Source organism: Cololabis saira, chromosome 9 (genome assembly GCF_033807715.1).
Source record: "Cololabis saira isolate AMF1-May2022 chromosome 9, fColSai1.1, whole genome shotgun sequence".
Taxonomy (NCBI): domain Eukaryota; kingdom Metazoa; phylum Chordata; class Actinopteri; order Beloniformes; family Belonidae; genus Cololabis; species Cololabis saira.
The window spans coordinates 20843147-20862142 of record NC_084595.1 but is presented as its reverse complement, the minus strand read 5'-3'; the positions used below and the strand labels follow the sequence as shown (position 1 = coordinate 20862142).

The 18996-nt window shown below is 38.1% G+C and overlaps 2 protein-coding genes across 5 annotated transcripts in view; both read left to right on the top strand.

Moving 5' to 3' along the window:
* Positions 1 to 2812, top strand: part of adgrd1 (adhesion G protein-coupled receptor D1) — a 47582-nt gene extending 44770 nt beyond the window's left edge. For all 4 annotated transcript variants that reach the window (XM_061730743.1, XM_061730742.1, XM_061730741.1 and 1 more), the window contains one exon: positions 62 to 2812. In XM_061730743.1, the coding sequence (XP_061586727.1) occupies positions 62 to 157 (96 nt within the window). In that variant the 3' untranslated portion in view covers positions 158 to 2812. The remainder of the gene's footprint in view (positions 1 to 61) is intronic.
* Positions 2813 to 3516: 704 nt separating this feature from the next.
* On the top strand, positions 3517 to 18520 carry LOC133451572 (serine/threonine-protein kinase ULK1-like). Its single transcript, XM_061730739.1, has 27 exons — positions 3517 to 4028; positions 4126 to 4218; positions 4682 to 4723; positions 6463 to 6495; positions 6607 to 6643; positions 7592 to 7765; positions 7913 to 7986; positions 8064 to 8165; positions 9128 to 9186; positions 11117 to 11199; positions 11276 to 11326; positions 11413 to 11501; positions 11631 to 11787; positions 11890 to 11950; positions 12067 to 12156; positions 12327 to 12452; positions 12977 to 13116; positions 13877 to 13977; positions 14156 to 14283; positions 14429 to 14544; positions 15402 to 15527; positions 15714 to 15862; positions 15958 to 16133; positions 16228 to 16346; positions 16710 to 16867; positions 16949 to 17084; positions 17196 to 18520. The coding sequence occupies exons 1-27, from the start codon at positions 3939 to 3941 to the stop codon at positions 17237 to 17239; spliced, it is 2754 nt and encodes a 917-aa protein (XP_061586723.1). The 5' UTR covers positions 3517 to 3938; the 3' UTR covers positions 17240 to 18520.
* The last annotated feature ends 476 nt before the right edge of the window (positions 18521 to 18996 follow it).

Here is an 18996-nt window from a genome sequence, read left to right as displayed (position 1 = left end):
AATAAGCCATTGGCCTCTTCAATGCCGAGTCTAATGCGCTCCTTTCCCAATTCTTGCGTAGATGAATGGAAACAAAGAGGGTGGAACTCCCACTAAGATGAACACCTGGGACAAAAGCACCAATTCAGCCAACCGTATTGACCTGTCCGCCATGTAAAAAGTCAAGTCACCATTCGTGTCTGTGTCAGGAGAGCAATCTGGGGCTCCCTCATGTGGAATGGCAAATACTGGCCAGAGTATTCCCTGGAATATGAATTGGACACTCAATCAACTCCCGTGATGTCAAAAGAGGTGATTTGTAGCTAAAATTTCACGCTTGAAGACAAACAGACTCTTAGGACTGCATTTTACTATCCTCTCATGTTGTCTTTGCAAAAATAAAAGCTGTAGTTTCTGTGGAGAAGATTGATCAAGTGAGAGAGCCAGGAGAGTAATTCACAGTCTGACAAAACACACTTGATGTAGGTGTGTGTCTTTTGCATAGTACACTGTATATAGGCTCATTTGTTGTCTTATTGAGTGTTTGATGAACATATGAATGCAACTTCCATCTCTGTTTAATGAATAAGACAAAAGGACATCTGCCAATAAGAAAGCAGGCCCCCACATGCACATGCAACACACGCAAGAAAACCTGCAGCTTTGTGTTAGTCACTGTCAGAGACTGGCTGACAGTCTCAAACTTCTTACCTGCCTGTCAAATATACAAGCAAGGCCCAAAATTAGCAGTACATTTTAAATACAGGGTAAATACAGCGTTTATGATTTTTCGGGGCACCCTATGATGCTTCCACTGCGCGTTTATCATGAATCGCACAAACACTGAAAACAGGGATGTAGCCTAGCTCTGATGAGAGAAGGCTATCAGCTTATTAATGCATACCTTTTATCTCATATAAGTTAAAAAAGAAAAATGTATGAAAGAAATACAATTTGATTTTCTCTTGTCAAGTCAAATTTCTATGAAAACAACAGAGAGACTGGTTGTTTCGAACATGCTTTATAAACAGAAAGAGAGGAGTTCACGGTTGACTCAATGATTGCAAGGTGCCCATGTCCTGTGGCTGCAAAACAAGCTCAAATCATTACGTGTCCACTGCCAAGCTTGACTCTTGGTATGAGGTGTTTGCGCTGATATACTGTGTATGGTTTTCACCAAACATGACACTGTGCATTCTGACCAAACATCCCCACTTTGGTCTTGTCTGTGCAGAAGAATTTATTCCAGGAGCATTGTGGTTTGTTAAGATGTGACTTTGTAAACCTTATTCGTGCTGCCATACTCTTTTTAAAGGGAAGTGACTTCTCCATTTAACCCGTTGCAAGCAAGCCGTAGGCGTAGCCGAGGCTTTTCATAATCATGCTTTTTTTGCTTGCAACTCATCCTTCTCAACATACAATGATCAATTCAAAATTATTTGAAAATGACCTTCAAACCTTGCCCAAATTGATGGGCAGCAATGATTGCTTCTCTTTAAGATCAATGTTGATTTCTTTCCTGCTTGACATTATATTAACACACACCTAGATACACCAGACTAACAAACCGCCAAAAACATCTGCTTTTATAGAGGTGATCACATGTGCTGATGACCGGTCCTTGGAACTGAATTTCATCAGCAGCACCCGGTTGCTCTGTACCCTTTTAATTCCTATGGAAGCAGTAAGGGTGTACTTTGTTTTTCATATACTGCTTCTACATTTTGAATTATGCCCTCATACTTTAAACCTTAGAATTAGAAAAGGTCTACTTTGTTTTTGTATGTCTGTATAACGTAATTATAACGGGCCTCAAATCGAATCTGTGACGAATCATATTCTCGCATGTATAGCCAGGCTTATTGTTTCTCTTCCTTTGCTAATTATGTCCTGAATTTATTTGCTTGGCCTGCAAGACACAATAATGATATTGATCTTTTCAACTCACTCCATTTACCACAGCTGAAAAATTACATATGTTTTAAATTATGTGCAGAACATAAACATAAACCCGGGAACCTTTTCCCAGGTTTTGGTACAAGTTCATAACCTTGAACAGAAAAGGACTAAGGGGAAATATTTTCCTTGAATATAGTATTATCTTTGTGCTTTAACACTACTTCATCACCTGCAGTTACAGTAATAGAATTCATCATCACAAAGGATAATGTGAGATCTCACTTGGAAGAAGTTGTTCAATATTCACCTGATTCACACAGCTTTAAATGGAGCAGTAATGCAGACAATGACAGCGTTATATTATAAATCCATCCATTTGACTCTGACATAATGTATTTATTATTTTTTTTATTCTAAGTATGTCACCGTCACAGTTAAATACAATCTGTTTTGCTCACATGTTCAGAGTTTGTTTTTCTATTTTACCTCTTGAAATGAATTAGCTGGCATCATTGCAGTACCTCACATCTATTTAAGCTGTCAAATGTTAGACCGTGCTTTTTAATGGATAGTGAATACTGTTTGTGTATTCAACACAATTCTGTGAAATGTATCGGCGTCTGTCTTTTTTCTAATATCTTGTACATTTTCTGTGGATATTTCTGTACAATATAATATGAAATACGTTCAACAAGAGAGGGACTAAGGCTGTTGCAGTTTTTCTTTCTTGTGATATGTTTAAATTGTCATTGAACTTACACTGTGCCAACATTTAGATTTACTGTAAGTCATCCTGCACTCACTTTTTTATGTCTGATATCACATGAAATACTTTAATATTCCTAAGTTTGTATATGGCCTTCATTGATTGTTGTCTTATGGTACTAGTTTGTTTATGCTCCAAATTCTGACAATATATTAAAGACTGTTTATTGCAAGAAATTACTGTTTTCAGTTGCATGATTTTACCATTATAAAGAATTATACAAAATATAGAGCAATATGTATGGTGAAAGCAAGGCTATATTAATACATTGTGTATTTTAGGTAAATATGTGTGTGTACATGCCAGTGCTTTACATTATTATGAATGCGGGTTTGAAAAGGATGACTAAATTATAACTCTTTTTGTCGTGCTGACATGCATGGACGCATCTTGTAAAGTGGAAGATTACAATGATTCATGTAATAGCGACAACAATGAGCAATGAATCATTTCATTGTGTTGTATACAGGAAAGGTAAAGAAACACTGTTTTTAGAGGCACAGCAAAAGTGTCGTTTAGCGTTTGTAATGTGTTTGTAAACTTTTGTGTTGATTATCTATCAATGTTTCATGTGACCGCAGGTTAATGGTGCTAAAAATAGATGCATAAAATTATCAATATAGAACGTCATTCTACACAAAAACATAAAGGGCGAAAGCTGTGTTGGAATGTTTCATAATAATTAAGCATCACTTGTTCTGTCTTATAATCATAGTCACTTGTCTTGAGGAAACCGTCATAATTAGGCTTTTAACAATAATTCACTGTGAAATGAAAACATAAAATTGGAAATTTACCAGATGCTCCTGAAGGCATCACCGGCAAACGTCAGCTCATCTGACTGCGCATGCGCTTTGACGTAGGAATAAATATCGGATGGTTAGGAGGTGAGGACAACAATGTTAGAGCTCAGTGTTTATCAATATAAATAACACCTTTTTTTTAAATCGTCTGACAACTTTAGACAAACAGAAGGAATTGATTTTAATAGTTAAGAGCAACGCTTTTTTGTCTGTTTGTTTACATACAGACATTGTTCTTGGACTGCCCACCTGATTATAACCAAAGACTGTTCAAGAAGAAGAAATTATAACCTTTTTTTGTGTTTTCCGATCCTTCCTAATGTTGTCATCGGTATTTTCCACCGTTATGACACATTAGTAACTGTCAAGACAGACTTGTTCGCTAGAGAAATGGACTTGAGCGGTGTTTTGGAGTGGGACGTCACGTCTGCTTCAGTAAAGTCAACCTCTTGAACTGTTTTGTACCAAACTATTAACACTTTTTAATATCCATGGAGTCTGTGGGGAAGTTTGAATTTAACAGGAAAGACTTGATTGGTCACGGTGCCTTTGCAGTTGTGTTCAAAGGAAGACATAAAGAGGTAAGCTTCTTATCTGAGGCATGTTTGGATTTGTCTGATCATTGTTGATGTGTGTTGGGCTGGTGTATTTATATCTGTTTTTCTCTCTCTCTTAAAGAAACGTGACTGGGAAGTTGCAGTGAAGTGTATTAACAAGAAAAACTTTGCAAAATCACAATCTCTGCTTGGAAAAGAAATCAAAATATTAAAGGTAATGGATTGTATTGAAATACAGGACTGTCTCAGAAAATTAGAATATTGGGATAAAGTTCTTTATTTTCTGTAATGCAAACATGTCATACATTCTGGATTCATTACAAATCAACTGAAATATTGCAAGCCTTTTATTATTTTACTATTGCTGATTATGGCTTACAGCTTAAGAAAACTCAAATATCCTATCTCAAAAAATTAGAATATTCTGTGAATCTTAATCTTAAACTGTAAGCCATAATCAGCAATATTGAAATAATAAAAGGCTTGCAATAGTTCAGTTGATTTGTAAAGAATCCAGAATGCATGACATTTTTGTTTTTTTAATTGCATTACAGAAAATAAAGAACTTTATCACAATATTCTAATTTTCTGAGACAGTCCTGTATATTGTCACATTTTATGTGATGGCCTCCTGATTTCCTTTTAACAAACATGTTTTCTTGTCACATGTCCTTCAGGAACTCAAACATGAGAATATTGTTAGACTCCTGGACTATCAGGTAAGGATGGCTTTTCTGTTTGTCCCACACATGCATGTCCACAGACCTATCCGCACCGACACACACAGACATGTAATACCAGACACTTTGCTGCCAGATGATGCAAAACTTGACATGTTGCCCACAGTTAGAGCGTCAGCAGCTCGTGTGGTACAAATATGGATGTTGTGGTTTTGCTTCATAGATGTTTCAAAAGCACAAGGGTAAAAAAAACAAAAAGTGTTGTGCTATTCCTAATAGTTGATATGCTCTCGGGGTTTAATGCCCCAGCCAGCATGTCTCTATCACTTAACAGGTCACACACAGCACACACACCGTCAACCATCTGTTTGGGGGAAGGTTACCCTGCGTGTTTGTGTGTCCCTCTTATCACCTTACCTACACCTGCCAGACAGTAGACATAGCTGATCTGCGACTGTGTCAGGCAGATGGCATGGTGCAGCAGTCTAAACAATGGCTTACAAAACACAGAGATTGAGTTTTGTCTCACGGTAGAGACAAAACTAATTCCAAGGTTGCATGTGTTCTCTGTGGACATTTCTGTGTTAATGTGTCATTGTTTGTGTTACATGCATCTTATGATGATGAACTCAAACATAGCACTAACTCTATATAGTTTAAAAACACATACAAGAAAGCAATTCTTGACAAGTATAAAAATGGGGACCTCTAAAGAAAATAATTTACCTTACATATGTATTTCTTTGATTATTATTTTGTTCATTGTGGATGGATTATATATGATACAAATATAACTGCCTGCATTCAAGGCTGTTCGTGGATCATTGTAGAGGTGACTGGGAGATTGGACTCTTGAATTTAGGATATTGTAGGAGACCGGTTCAATTATGATTATAATTACTGATATTGCTTATTGGTTGTTTGTGTTGTATTTATTTTTTGTTATTTTGTCTTTTCCTTCTTTTCTTTTCTTTTCTCTTCTTTTCTTTTCTTTTCTTTCTTTTCTTTTCTTTTAATTTTATTTAATTTTTATAGGTTATATATGATATGATATTGTGAGGAAGGGACAGGACTAAATAAGCGTGCTGCTTCCTCCTGTTCCCTCTCGAACACATTGTGTTTTATTTTTGAATGAGACTGTTAAATTGTTTTGCTTTTTTTATATTTTGATGCTTTTAATTTGATTGGGTTTTGTTGTGTTCAAGACAAAGCCAACAATAAATAAACAATAAATTATTAAACCATAATCATAGAGATTTTTAGCTTTGACTTGGTGAGACAACTTGCTCCCCAACCTCTACCTTGTCCCGTATCACGTCACTACTGGCCGACTTTTTCAGTGGTAGCAAAAACATCCTGGGTGATTTGGGGGTCAAGGAGTTTCTCACGAGACTTGACTGGATACAGTTTCTCACCTTCACTGTTGTCAGTTGGTTCAGAACTTCAAGAAGCTTAGTTGCCAGAAAACTATCAAATCTGTCTTATATATGACATGTTGTCAATTGTTATGTAACAATCAGTGCAGCTGCTGACACTCTGATGTATTGTTTGTATGATTATCTGTCTCACTACTTAAATTACATTTGCTGTCGTTTTTTTATACAGTTACACATAAATGTACTCATCCATAAAATCTGTTCTGTGAGCCGGTCTGGAGCGGACTCACAGAACCATAGTTACCTACATAACCTCTGTTATCAAATAACTGAAATTGACTGATACTATATTGTAGTGGATACCTTGCTGATAATTTGAATCTTATTTGGTTTTATTAACAGGAAATGGGAGGATGCGTATATCTTGTCATGGAGGTGAGTACCAGAGGGTGTGTAGAAAGCCCTGCACAATTTGCATGTGGAAATGCAAATCACATTTACTGATAAAGAACAATACCAAGTCTCCTTTTAACTGTGTCTTTACAGTACTGTAATGGGGGAGACCTGGCAGAGTATCTTCACTGTAAGTCTATTACAAAGCACAGAGCTTATAAAGGGTCTTTGTATTCAAACTCAAAACAAAAAGGTGTCCTCTTCTCAGTGTTTGTAACAAAGGGTCAGTGCCTAATTTTATTCCCTTTTCTAAGCAAGCTTACTATTGTACTGGTCGGTGAGTGTGGCCTTTCAAACTAATAGGTTAGCCTTTTCATTTTTTTACAGGAATAATATGATTTTGGCATGGGACTTCAACTGTAAGTCAGGTTTAAAGTTTGGACAGGCCACTGGGTGAATAATCCCTAATACTTCCAAGTACTTAACCCATAAAAACTGAAACCCTTGTGATCAAGTTTCTGTTCTGTCAGTTCCCCACTTATTATGTGGATATTAGCATGAAAACAGTGGCCAAAAATAAATCCCAGCCTGTATTTTTTTATTAAGCTGGTTTTCCACACAACTTATGATGTCAGCACGCTTGAATTCCCAGAAGTCATTCTCACCAGAAACGCTCCTTTGCCTCAGGTTTCATATTATGGTTTAAATGTTGATGCGAGCATGAAGTTATTTTTTCACGATCCAGATTTGCCTTCTGGGTGTTGATGTGTATATTTATGTGCTGCTGCACTGGTTCGGTTTCAGTCTGCTATTGTGCCAGTGTTTCTTATGTTTTAGAGATGCTCGTTCAGAGTTCTTGCCAAATAGACATGTATAGCTATTTGCAGCAAAACACTTGGTCACATTTGGCACAGGAGACATGATCTCCCCCATCTATCATTCACTCATCACCACTCCTTTCTCTGGTGGAATAATGTGGCAGCTACAAATACTGATGTGCTGGGAAGGAAGGGGTGGTACTGGCTTGTACGACAAGCTTGATTTTGATCTCCAAACAAAGTAAATCTCTTTTACAATGTTAGAAACTTTCTACATAAAATGTCACACTCTCCTTCGTGAACCCATGTAATCCATGCAGCAAAAGGCACCCTAAGCGAGGACACCATCCGTGCATTCCTTCAGCAGATTGCACAGGCCATGAAAGTCCTGCAAAGCAAAGGCATTCTGCACAGAGACCTCAAACCCCAGAACATTTTACTCTGCCATCCAGAAGGACGCAGATCCAGTTCCATCAATACCAGTATTAAGATAGGTAACAACTTCAACTTGCTTTCATGGAGGATGGTGGAGTGAACTAATTTTTTTTAAAGCTTTATATTAACATTAAAATTGAACAACCAAATGTATTTAAAATCCAGACTAACTCGACATGTCTGTATTTATTTCTCTTAACTTCCAGCTGACTTTGGGTTTGCACGGCACCTCCAGACAAACACAATGGCAGCCACTCTGTGTGGATCTCCCATGTACATGGTAAATGAGTTTCCTGTATCATCAGGTTGTCATGTCTCTGTTTCTTTAAGCCTTAAACTGTTGTTGTCTGGCCACAGGCTCCCGAGGTCATCATGTCCAAAAACTATGATGCTAAGGCCGACCTGTGGAGCATCGGTACTATGGTTTACCAGTGTCTGACCGGAAAAGCACCGTTTCATGTGAGTGACACCTCAAAAAGAACATGCTGACACGGGAAAACAAACTACTTCTTCTCAGCTCTTAAGCTACATTCATTTAAAGCTTTCTGATAAATGATTTCCAAGTTGTCTGTCATAATCACAAGTGCTCATGAGATTGTTTGGCTATAGTTCCTGGAAAGGGCAAACTAATTACTGTTAAAACTGAAGATGATCCATCAATTTCATAACTTGGAGCAACAACATGATCCAAAGCACAACCGTTAAAAAACACCTGTCACATGGATGACGCTCCTCCCGAGTGTTGCGTATTGGAAAATTGCTGGAACTACTTGACCACTTGTTAGAAATGAGTCTTGTTTACAGAGGGTGTTATGCGGAAATGGCTGTGAGCCATTTTTCTGAACCCAGAGTAAACACTGTTTCACAACACTGGCTTTTACTTTCTGGTGTGCACGTGGCAGCTCCAGTGATACTGTTGAACAGTTTTTTTTATTTATTTTTGGTCAGATTCCCATATTTGTTGTTAACACATCACATACCATACTTTTTGTAAATCAACTCTTTTGTCCAAATTCATTTGCAGTCTTTTTTTAAAAAAAGGAGACAATTTCTGTAGCTTGAACCTTTCATTTCTTTTCTTTTGCTTTTTTAATTTGGATGATTGTTCTCTGAGAATGAAAGGGGATATTATCTTCTATTTTTGCCAGCCAGGTCAGTGGGTACATTTTGATAAGTCCCAGGGACAGTTTTTTGTTAGCTGATGTTGATGATAGTGATTATTTAGCTGGCAAACATTCCACTTTGCCCTTATTGGGATCACCAAACACCCACGTATTGTCTTTTTTTGGAGTGTGTACTTGAATACAACTATCCTTTTGTTTGTGTAATTATGGGAACAAAATATATTAATTCAGATGGTTCTTTTAGGGCCTCCTGCATTAAATGATGATGTTCAAATATATTCATGTTTTTGTTCGTAGGCCAGCACACCACAGGAGCTCCGTCTCTACTATGAAAGCAACACAACCCTGTTACCCAGGTTAGTGTATGAACCCCTCCCGTTACCCTTGGAAATCAGCCATTTCTGCACCTAGTTTTCCTATAAACAACCAGGATTTGTGCGTATGTGATTGCTGAAACATGTGAGCCTGTAGACACATTTTGTCACAGCTATAATTAGAAGTCAGTAAGTTAGTCTCTGACCACTAAAAATAGTCCTGACGTGGAAGAAACCGATACAGACACCTGATCAGACCACTCCAGATCTAGAACTTTCTGTATCAACCTCTCGACCAACTGTACTGTATTTTGAAATCCCATAAATAATATAATGTAACATCTAGTGTCTAGTGTGATGAAAGTTTAGGTCTCGTGAAATATGCTCGGAAAACACAGTCAGTTTAGGCGTATTGAAAACAAAATCTCTGGTAATCAGAACTTCATCCTGGAAAGCTTTCAAAGGGATTTTTTGGTGATTTTCTCTACTTTGTTCCTGCTGTGTTTGCCTGCCTGAGTATGGCTCATGGTCATTCTTATCTTTTGCAGTATTACAGCTGGATGATAAGATAGGCCATGTTTCTGCATTAGATGGCATAGTTTGTTTTCTTCTCACTCTATATATAACCTGCTCTGAGGTGCCAGCGGGCGACCTCTGCAGCTATCTTTTTCCACATGACCCAAATAGCTCAACACAGACGTAAACACGCGACGTCTGACAGACTGAGAGTGTCATGTTGCCTGGAGCTTTTGTGCTGAAGCCATAAATTAGATTACAAATTCACATTTTACAGCTCACAGCATGCATATGAAATGAAAGTGACCTAAATATTTTAAAACCACAGATATCAACAGAATGCAGTAGACTAAGGTTTACACAATGAAGCAGCACATTCAACCTTAGTATTCTGTGTCATTGTAAATTAAGAACCCTGGATAAAGCATTTGGCAAGGTTAACCACCCAGTCCTTTCATCCTTTCTGATTTATCCAAATCAGAAAAATGTTAGCAAGTTTGAAAAATACAAGTAAAAACAAAAAGCCCAGGGAATCATCTACAGTATATCAAGGTTGACTTATATAGTTGCAGACAGTCACAAACCTAGCACAGTTCTGTTTTTGTCTTCATTTCATCTAACATATATCACTTGAGCAATTTACTATAGATCTACCATAGAGTATTGCTGATAATGAGGTGAAGATGATGCTATAATAAACAGCTGGATGTCAACAATATCAATGTGAGGCTGAGCCTTTGAGTAGTAAAATGGACAGATGATCTCTTGTTTGATAACAAATGTGTGAGAAAATCATCAGCTTTTTTAAAAACTAGTTTCTCAAGGACAGATTGGAATGGTTTTGTCTATTTCACCTTCTGAAGTGCATTATACTATTAAAAAAAACAAGGAATCTCAGGGATTATAGGGCAATGGTGCACACGAAAACCTGGACACTCATGCTCTCAGATCCCTGCATCAACAACTGTTATTAATCAATAGCTGATATGAAATCAAGGGTAATTAATTGCTTTTAAAGCCTTTTATGGAGCTACATCTTTTGTAAAGATGTTGCCATCTCTGGGTTCAGAGGCATCTACCACATGCTGGTATGGGACAAAACATGAAATAATTATAGTTCATAATGTCTGCAATAATACAAAAGTTAAATTAAAGAATCACTGTGGGTTAGTCATTTTCTAAAGCAGTCCAACTTTATTTGGTGTCTTGGGTTGTATTGTGTCTGCATTCTTAATGATTTATCATTTTAACAATATTCTTACCAATAATTAAAAACAAATAATTTTTTTATTATCTTTTTTTTGTCCAAAAATACCTTTTGTAATATAAAACTGCATGAAAGGATACGCCCATATTCAGATATTACCCTAGATCTTAATGGTTTGAATTTTAAAATTCTGGTAAATAAAAAATACAAGCACAATTTGATTGACAAAGAAACGTTTGTGTTTCCCAGCATCCCAAAGGAGACTTCTGCAAACCTAAGACACCTGCTGCTGGGGCTGCTGCAGAGAAATCACAAAGAACGGATCACCTTTGGTAAACCTCTTGTCTTTCTCTTTTCTCTATTTAAATTTGAAACATTTGTCTAACATCTAAATCTTAACATTTGCAGATGAGTTTTTCCACCATCCCTTCTTGCAGACAAGCTTGTCCACAAAGAAATGTAAGTACTGTCTTTTGTGATTTTGTACATCTTCTTGAAAAGGCTCTGTGACTGCTCCTAACACAAGAAGATGTTTGTCTTGTCAGGCTCGCCAGCTGCGGTCCTCCCCTACCCCTGCTCAGGCTCAGGCAGCTCCTCCAGCAGCTCCTCCACATCCCAACTGGCCTCACCTCAAGTACGTTAACTTATCAACACAAATCACTGAATAAAATAGATGTAAAATTGACTTTTAAAAGAAACCCCCCCTTACTATGATCCCTGTAAATCTTTATAATTAAATCAAATATGTTTTCATTCACATCAGCATTCCGATGGGGAGATGCACCAGCTTCAGGCTCGAGTGCCTCCCTCACCTACACAGGACACCTCCAGCTTCCCCCAGAAAGACACAGCCAATCAGGACAGCAGAAACACACCACTGTACACAGATGATTATGTCATGGTGCCTGCCCAGTTTCCCAGTAAGAGCTCTGAGCCTCCCTCCGTAGATATCTGGGTTATTCAGTTGTTTTTCTTCACATCAGCAAAAGAAAACTGACTCTGTCCGCTTTACTGCTTTGTAGGCGAGTACACATGTGAGGGAGAAGCTGGATCACCCATAGAAAGCTGTCTGATATACAGTGGGTGAGTAAGTTGTCCCTCCATGGAATGCGCAGAATATCGTTTTGGTTTAAAGCTTTAAAACTATTAATTAGTTACTACATTTAGCAGATGGAGCTAACAAATATGCTTATGCTTAGGAGCTCAAGACAGGGAGAGAGAGGCTATGGAACCAAAGGAGCGGCTGCCATACCCCCGTACTTCCTACATTCTCCACCCAAGCCTGTTCAGTAAGAGATTTTTTATTTTTGGCATTTTGACTTGATCCGATTTTATGTCCCTTTACTTTTTGTACATCCCACTGTTATTTTTCGATTGATCTGAAGAAGCCAACAAAACCCCTGCTAAATGCCTATGTCTGCATCATAACTTCTTTGACTCAACCCTTTTAACCACGCAGCAATCCCGGTGAATTAGACGGCCGTGGCTGCCGTCGGTCGGTGCCCATTCCTGTCCCAACTCAGATCCAAAACTACCAGCGTATGGAACAGAACCTACAGCCTGTTGGCTTGCATGGCTCCACCAGGCAAGTACAACCATTTTGCCTCTGCAGCTAGCTCAATTCACGTTTCACTGTTATCTATTAGCATTGTAATTTATCTGAGCACGTCTTACCCCCTTACTCCCACCCCGACTCTGACCTGTTTGACCTGCTGCCTTCAGGAAGACGCAGAGTCATCAGGTCAAAAACTAACAGACTTAAAAACAGCTTTTTCCCCAAAGCCATAACCGCCCTGAATAAAAAGTGAATGTCTTCGTTACTGTTTTTTACCGTGCAATACTTCTCCTGGACTATCTGTGCAATATTCAACTACATGTGTAACTATATACTATCATCTGTAAATAGAATCCCAGGTCTTCACTATTCAAATGCACCTAACCTTTTTTATATTTTTTATATTATATATATTTCTTATATTCTTATATTTCTTATTGTTTGCACTATTGTTTCTTATTTGTCTTGCACTGGAGAGGTGATGCTGCTTTCAATCTCACTGTACCCAGGTACATTGACAATAAAGTATTCTATTCTATTCTTATGTCAATCAGGGTCACCTTATGCTGTCCTGGTAGCAGCAGTGCCACGCCACCTTATTGTGGAGGGTGTAGAGCTCCAGGTCGAGGTGTAACCTCCAACTCTCCCAGGCTGGCAGCTGGAGGAGGCCAACCACAGCCGTCCTCGCCATTAGGTAATCACATCAGTTGTTGTTTTGATGATGAATGATCTACATAAAGAGAAATTAGCCCTTTTCGTGTGGGGAAGTAAGTGTGTATTTCCTTAACTCTGGAAAGCTTCAGAGTGACAGCTTTGCATCAATTCCGTACAGGTTCACACAAACAAGACGTCACATGCAGTAGTTAAAGTTATGAAAGAGAACAAGAGATTCGAAAGTTTTCCGTTTTGCTGTTTTTTTACTTAACTACAAACATATTTTTTCTTATTTCCTATGTGAATATGCTTTCAGTGGACGGTTCTGCAGGATATTGTTTTGTTTTTCTCCTAAATAAAGCCAGTAGGCACGGATGAACTTTGGAATAACATCTGGGTGCTGCTTGTCAGGTTATTAAATCAATAGGGGTAAAGGCAAAAGTCGTGGCAATTGTGCAAACATTGTTACGATAAACTTAAATTTGATTAGTTTTCATGTCTGAAAGAGGATTTATTTTCAGAAGTTTGTTTTCCCTGTCCCAGTCTGGCAGATAACACAGCCCTGTTAATAGCTTAGGTCAGAACAAACGTGTCACCATGTGATACAGATACAGATAAGATATGTCATGTTTCGCAGGGTTCAGCCGTTGTTTTTGAGTTCCTCCACCACACCTTCATACATTTTCACATAATTTCGAGTACATGCCCGTCATGCCTGTGTTATAAAGGGAAAAACAGATGGAAGACTTGACAGTTATTTATAATGGTTTAATCTCTTTTTCTAATAATCTGTCCTTAAGTTGGACAGACCCCAAAGAGCTCAGAGCAGACTCTGCCACTCAGCACAAGGACTGGACTGCTTGCTGACTCACCTGCTGCAGAGGTCACCTCCAGCTCCAAGGTTAGCTGCTATGTCACCATAACAGTACATCAAATACGCTTTTTTTTTGTATCACATTGCGTAATGGGTCATTTATGTTTTATACTTTCCATTCCCCTGGGGATTATAACAGATCCCCAGTATCAAGTTCTTATATTCAGTAGCTCAAAATAATTCAAAACCTTTATTTCACTTTCAGATGAACCTTCAGCCCAGAAAGCCAACCCGAACCAGGACTGTCCCAAACCTGCAAACCCTTAACCCTTGTCCTGCTTCCCAGACAAACCCCAGCCAGAAGTCAACCAATAAAAAGGGTCCCTTTAAAAGGTCAGGGCAGGGTGTGACTATTGCATAGTGCAGAAAAAGCATGTGCTTTGAATTCTCAAGATGTTATTTTATCATCCCATAAAGCACAAGAATGAAATGTGACTGTCTTTCATATGGTGTGTCTGTGGCTCTGTTGAAATTTCAGATCGTTCAGCGCTGGCAGGCTGTCCGACATGCTGCTGAAGGCAGCATTTGGAGCAAATCTATTTGAAGAGGGAAGTGACGAGAGTTTCAGCTGTGACAAAAGCATGGATATAACTGGTAAGAGTGCAAAGTATAACCAGAAGAGATTAGTCCGCATTTCATAGCAGATTTATTACTTTTCTTATTCATTTATTTAGGTATGTCTCAACTACCGGTAGTTAAAACAGTGCCTTAGGATCAGTGCTTTAAGCAAGTGGGTGGGCTTGCACCGGTATGCAGTCCCAACACTTTTAAATTACCCCCTCTCAGCACACTGGCACTTTTATATATTTATATATATATATATATATATATATAAACGATAGATGTTGGGTGTTGACCAAGGACATTTTGATAGACAACATGTTTATACAGAGATTCTGTGTATGACTTGTCAATATAGTGAGTTTTTGATGACATATTTATACAGGTAGGTAAAAGGTAAAACTATAAAATATTGTTTAACTTCTTTATGTTTTTGAGGTGCTTTTATTTCATATCTTTATTTTTTTCAATTATATTTTTCCTGTCGTGTTAACACCATGAAGGTTAATAAACGTGCCTCCATGACGCTTTGAATTTGTCTCATGTGGATTTGATTTCTTACTAGCTGTGTTATTTGTAATTTCTATACAATAAAACAATAGATAGACATACTGCATACATATCACTCATGTTTTTGTCCTATATTTGAATAATAGACAGCAGGTCAATAGGGGAGTACCAGCATTTTTTCCAGTTAAAGCACTGCCTTAGGATCGTGTAGTATCAAGGCTTTTGAGATTATTAAATCTTTCATTTTTAGGTGATGTTTGTTTAATGTGCCAGTTAAAAATAACTGTTTTGATGGATATGCTAGAATAATCAGGACCGTGATAATTAACTGGACGTAGTCCTCCAGCATCTTACTTGACTGCTCTTGTTTGTCTCTACAGCTCCACCTGCTGGGAGCCCTAAAGTTTTTCAGTTCTCAGAAAGCCCACCTCCTGCATTCTTCACTATGGGTTCTCCATGCCATGGAAACACTCTTCATGATGCCATGGTGCCGAGGGTGTTCTCAGGTAGGTGATGATTAACTTACATATTGATTTATCTTGACTGATTTAGAGTGACCGGACTTTTAGGATGGAAAAAGCTGTTTAATTTTACGTTTAAAAGTTCATATTAGTTACTCCCCTGCATCTTTAGTACACATACACTGTATCTGCTTTGGTATGAGCTGTATTTGCCTTTTGTCTGAAATGCAGGCTCTCCCAGCTACATTAACTCACCCTGGCAACCCCGCCCGCTCCAGCGAGGAAGCCGAAGAAACAGTGAGGCTGAAGTCATGGATGCTAGTCCACACAGCAATCTGATTTTTAACCCTCCAGAGCTCCCTGAAGATACATTAATGGAGGTAGAATCAAATAACAATGACATACATGAAATAGACAAACTTACTCTGTGTGATTATTTCCATTATTCATGATATTTGATGTGGTCTCTTCACAGAAGACTCATACAGATGCTCTGAGCGACTTGCGATTCACTTTGGCATTTGTCCACTGTGTTATTGAGTTGGCTTCCTCAAAGGACCCAGGGTTGGATGCCATTAGCAATTCTGATATTTCTTTTCTAGAGCAGAGCTTGGTGACGGATCAGATCAGCCTTTTGAGTCGAGAGTGGAGGTGAGAGGCCTGAAGGTTTCCTCTTTGTGTGCAATCACTTTTTTTCATACACATTTCTTCCTGAACAGCTTCTGTCTCTTGTGTGATTTTGCAGCTATGCAGAGCAGTTAGTGTTGTACATGAAAGCTGAGGAGTTTCTGTCATCAGCAATGCTCACTGCCAAAGAAAATATTAAAAAAGGCAAACTCCTGCCCTCTTCTACGGTCAAACAAGGTGAGATATGGTCACAATTTTAATTATGAAGAATTTACCTTTTTGTTTGCTTATGCAGTCCCTTGAGAAGGAGAAGAGCATTTAGGTGCTATCGTTGAAAAATTAGAAATGAGCAGCTTTACCTGGTCTTTGCTTCAGTCCAGAGGGGATGGGATGTAATTTGAATTTATGGAAATAGCAACTTCAATAACATATTACATGTGAAGCATAAGTGTGACAAAGTTCATCAGTAGCAGAAATCATGTAAGCATTTAATCAATTACCTGAATATCAAGTGGAACCAAATAATCTTGAGGTTTATGTTTATGAACGAAAGTAAAAATGCTAGAGTTTTAAAATGGCTATTGGGTTTCTTTTTTGCAGTGATCAGGAAACTGAACGAAATGTACAAGAACTGTGTGACCTACTGTCGCTCCCTGAACGATCGGCTGCAGACCTTCTTACTTGACAAGCAGAAGCTTATGGACCGCTTCACTGGCCTGACTGCAGAGAAGCTCATTTACAACCACACTGTGGTCATGGTGAGGTCACTTCACAGCAGAACATCAGATTCTCAGTCTTTACCTCAGCCTCTTAAAAATGTGTATTGTCACTGTATTCAGGTACAGTCTGCTGCTTTAGATGAGATGTTCCACTATGGTGCAGCATCAGTCCAGCGCTATAATAAGGCCCTTCTGCTCATGGAGGGTCTGTCCCGCATCCTCACAGAGCAAAAGGACATTGACAGCGTAGATAAATGTATGTAGAAGCACTAACACTCAAACCACAAAAATAATAGCTGCAGTAGAATAAAAAAAAAAAATCCATGTATTTCCATTGTGATCGCTGAATGTTTTTCAATATTTTTAGGTAAGCAGTGTATTGAGCGGCGTCTCTCAGCTCTGCAGATGTAGGAGCATACACTGAGCTTCACAACTGCATCCACAGAAGCTGCGTTATCCTGCATCGTCTGTCAGCCTGGAGCGTTGCTGGATCTTCCAACACAAAAGCACTTTGATCTCACAAAGGAGAAATGGGCATTGGAGGATCTTCTCCTGTCCTATTATCCTAACTGTAATAGGGACATAAATGCACAGAAAAGACTTTCTTTCTGTTTCGTGCACGTCTTTGAACGCAGATTGTGTCATGATTGTTGAAATGCTTCAGTCAGATTAATCGCGTTCAGTATTTATTTTGTTACAGACTGTTAGTGTGTTTCTTTTTTCCACTGGTTAATTAATACGATATTTTAAGTGTTATACTTGAAAGAAATTATCTGTATTCGTTTTCTTTTTGTGCTTGAAACCTTTTTGTTATGTGTCATTGAATGTTCACCAATCAGCAAGAGTGTGACTGTTTTGATAAAATGACCAAATATTGTCAAAGAAAAGCATTAATAGTAAAACTGTACCGGGTTTTGTCCATTTTTCCTAATAACAGGGAAATGAATGTAAACGTAACAAAAGTGTCCTTTGGCCTCATATGGAGTACTTGCTATATGACTGGCAGTCTTAAAGTGTGATGTGGGTAAGAAGTACATCTTGACATCTGGACGAGACTTAGTTTGACAGTAAGATATCCAGCTATCCCTCAGGTAGTGACACATTCAGCCAGGAGGTGCTGCATGCCACATTGCTTCGGTTCATGTGCTGTTTGTGTGCACATAATCAATTTAAAAATAAAATGAGATGAGAAATATTTTGGGATTCATAGAAACGTTAAGGGTGAGTGAATTTGTATTTTCTTTCCTTTTTTTTGCCTGATTGGGCACCTGGTTATTACAATTAAATATTTAATATTTTGTGAACATGTTTGATAGAGCTTTGTTAGAAGTTGTCATTTTCCCTTTTTTGTTTTGTTTAGTTTTCTTAAAGTGCAAGCCAAATTTGTCAGAATGAGTTGTTACACACGCTGTATGGTGAAAATAAATTTTATTTATCAACAGAAGTCTTGTAAATATTTCTACTTTTTCATGATGAATCAGTGTTGATTAAATCAATGTCAAACTTTTTTTGGAAATATGATCGAATGTGACACTGTAATTACGTCAAAAGTTCCTAAAATTGTCTGAATGTGAGGGTTAATGGAGGAGGATGCTCCTGTTTCTGTATCTTGAGCTGTTTCACTAAGTACAACATTAACATTTAAGTGTTATTTATACACTGAAATTAAAAACACATTTTTTTTTCTTTTAACAGTTTCTAAAAGATTTTTTGGCATCATTAGGAATATATTGCATTATTTTTAAACATGTATTTATTTGTTTATGGGGTAGTGAAGAGGTCTCAAACATTCATGCATCAAATATGACACCATTATAGGGTAGTGAGCAATAATCAAACATGACTACTCAATGTAATGATGTTCATTTCTAATAAAGTTAAGCTATAAAACTTTGCTTGCAATAAGGATATCAATAATGAGAAGTTTTGATACAGTAGGGATTTATCCATCCATCCATTTTCTATACCTAGTTCGCAGGCCAGCACGCAGCTCATGAAGCTCCGGCCTGCAAACATGCACAAAAGAGAAAAAAGGGGGCCAGCACAAGAAGCTAGGAATGATGGACAAAAATGATGGCTATGAGATACTTATAATAAGAAGAGAGGAAGGGAAGAGGAGAAGAGAAGAAGGGTGAGAGGCACCGCCCAGTGGATCATGTCGGTGCCCC

Excerpts from the sequence above, each read along its gene's own strand:
- LOC133451572 (XM_061730739.1), top strand. The coding sequence starts at position 3,939 with ATGGAGTCTGTGGGGAAGTTTGAATTTAACAGGAAAGACTTGATTGGT. Across the intron at positions 6,644-7,591 it reads CCTGGCAGAGTATCTTCACT|CAAAAGGCACCCTAAGCGAG; the intron begins GTAAGTCTATTA and ends TAATCCATGCAG. Across the intron at positions 15,528-15,713 it reads GGTGCCGAGGGTGTTCTCAG|GCTCTCCCAGCTACATTAAC; the intron begins GTAGGTGATGAT and ends TCTGAAATGCAG.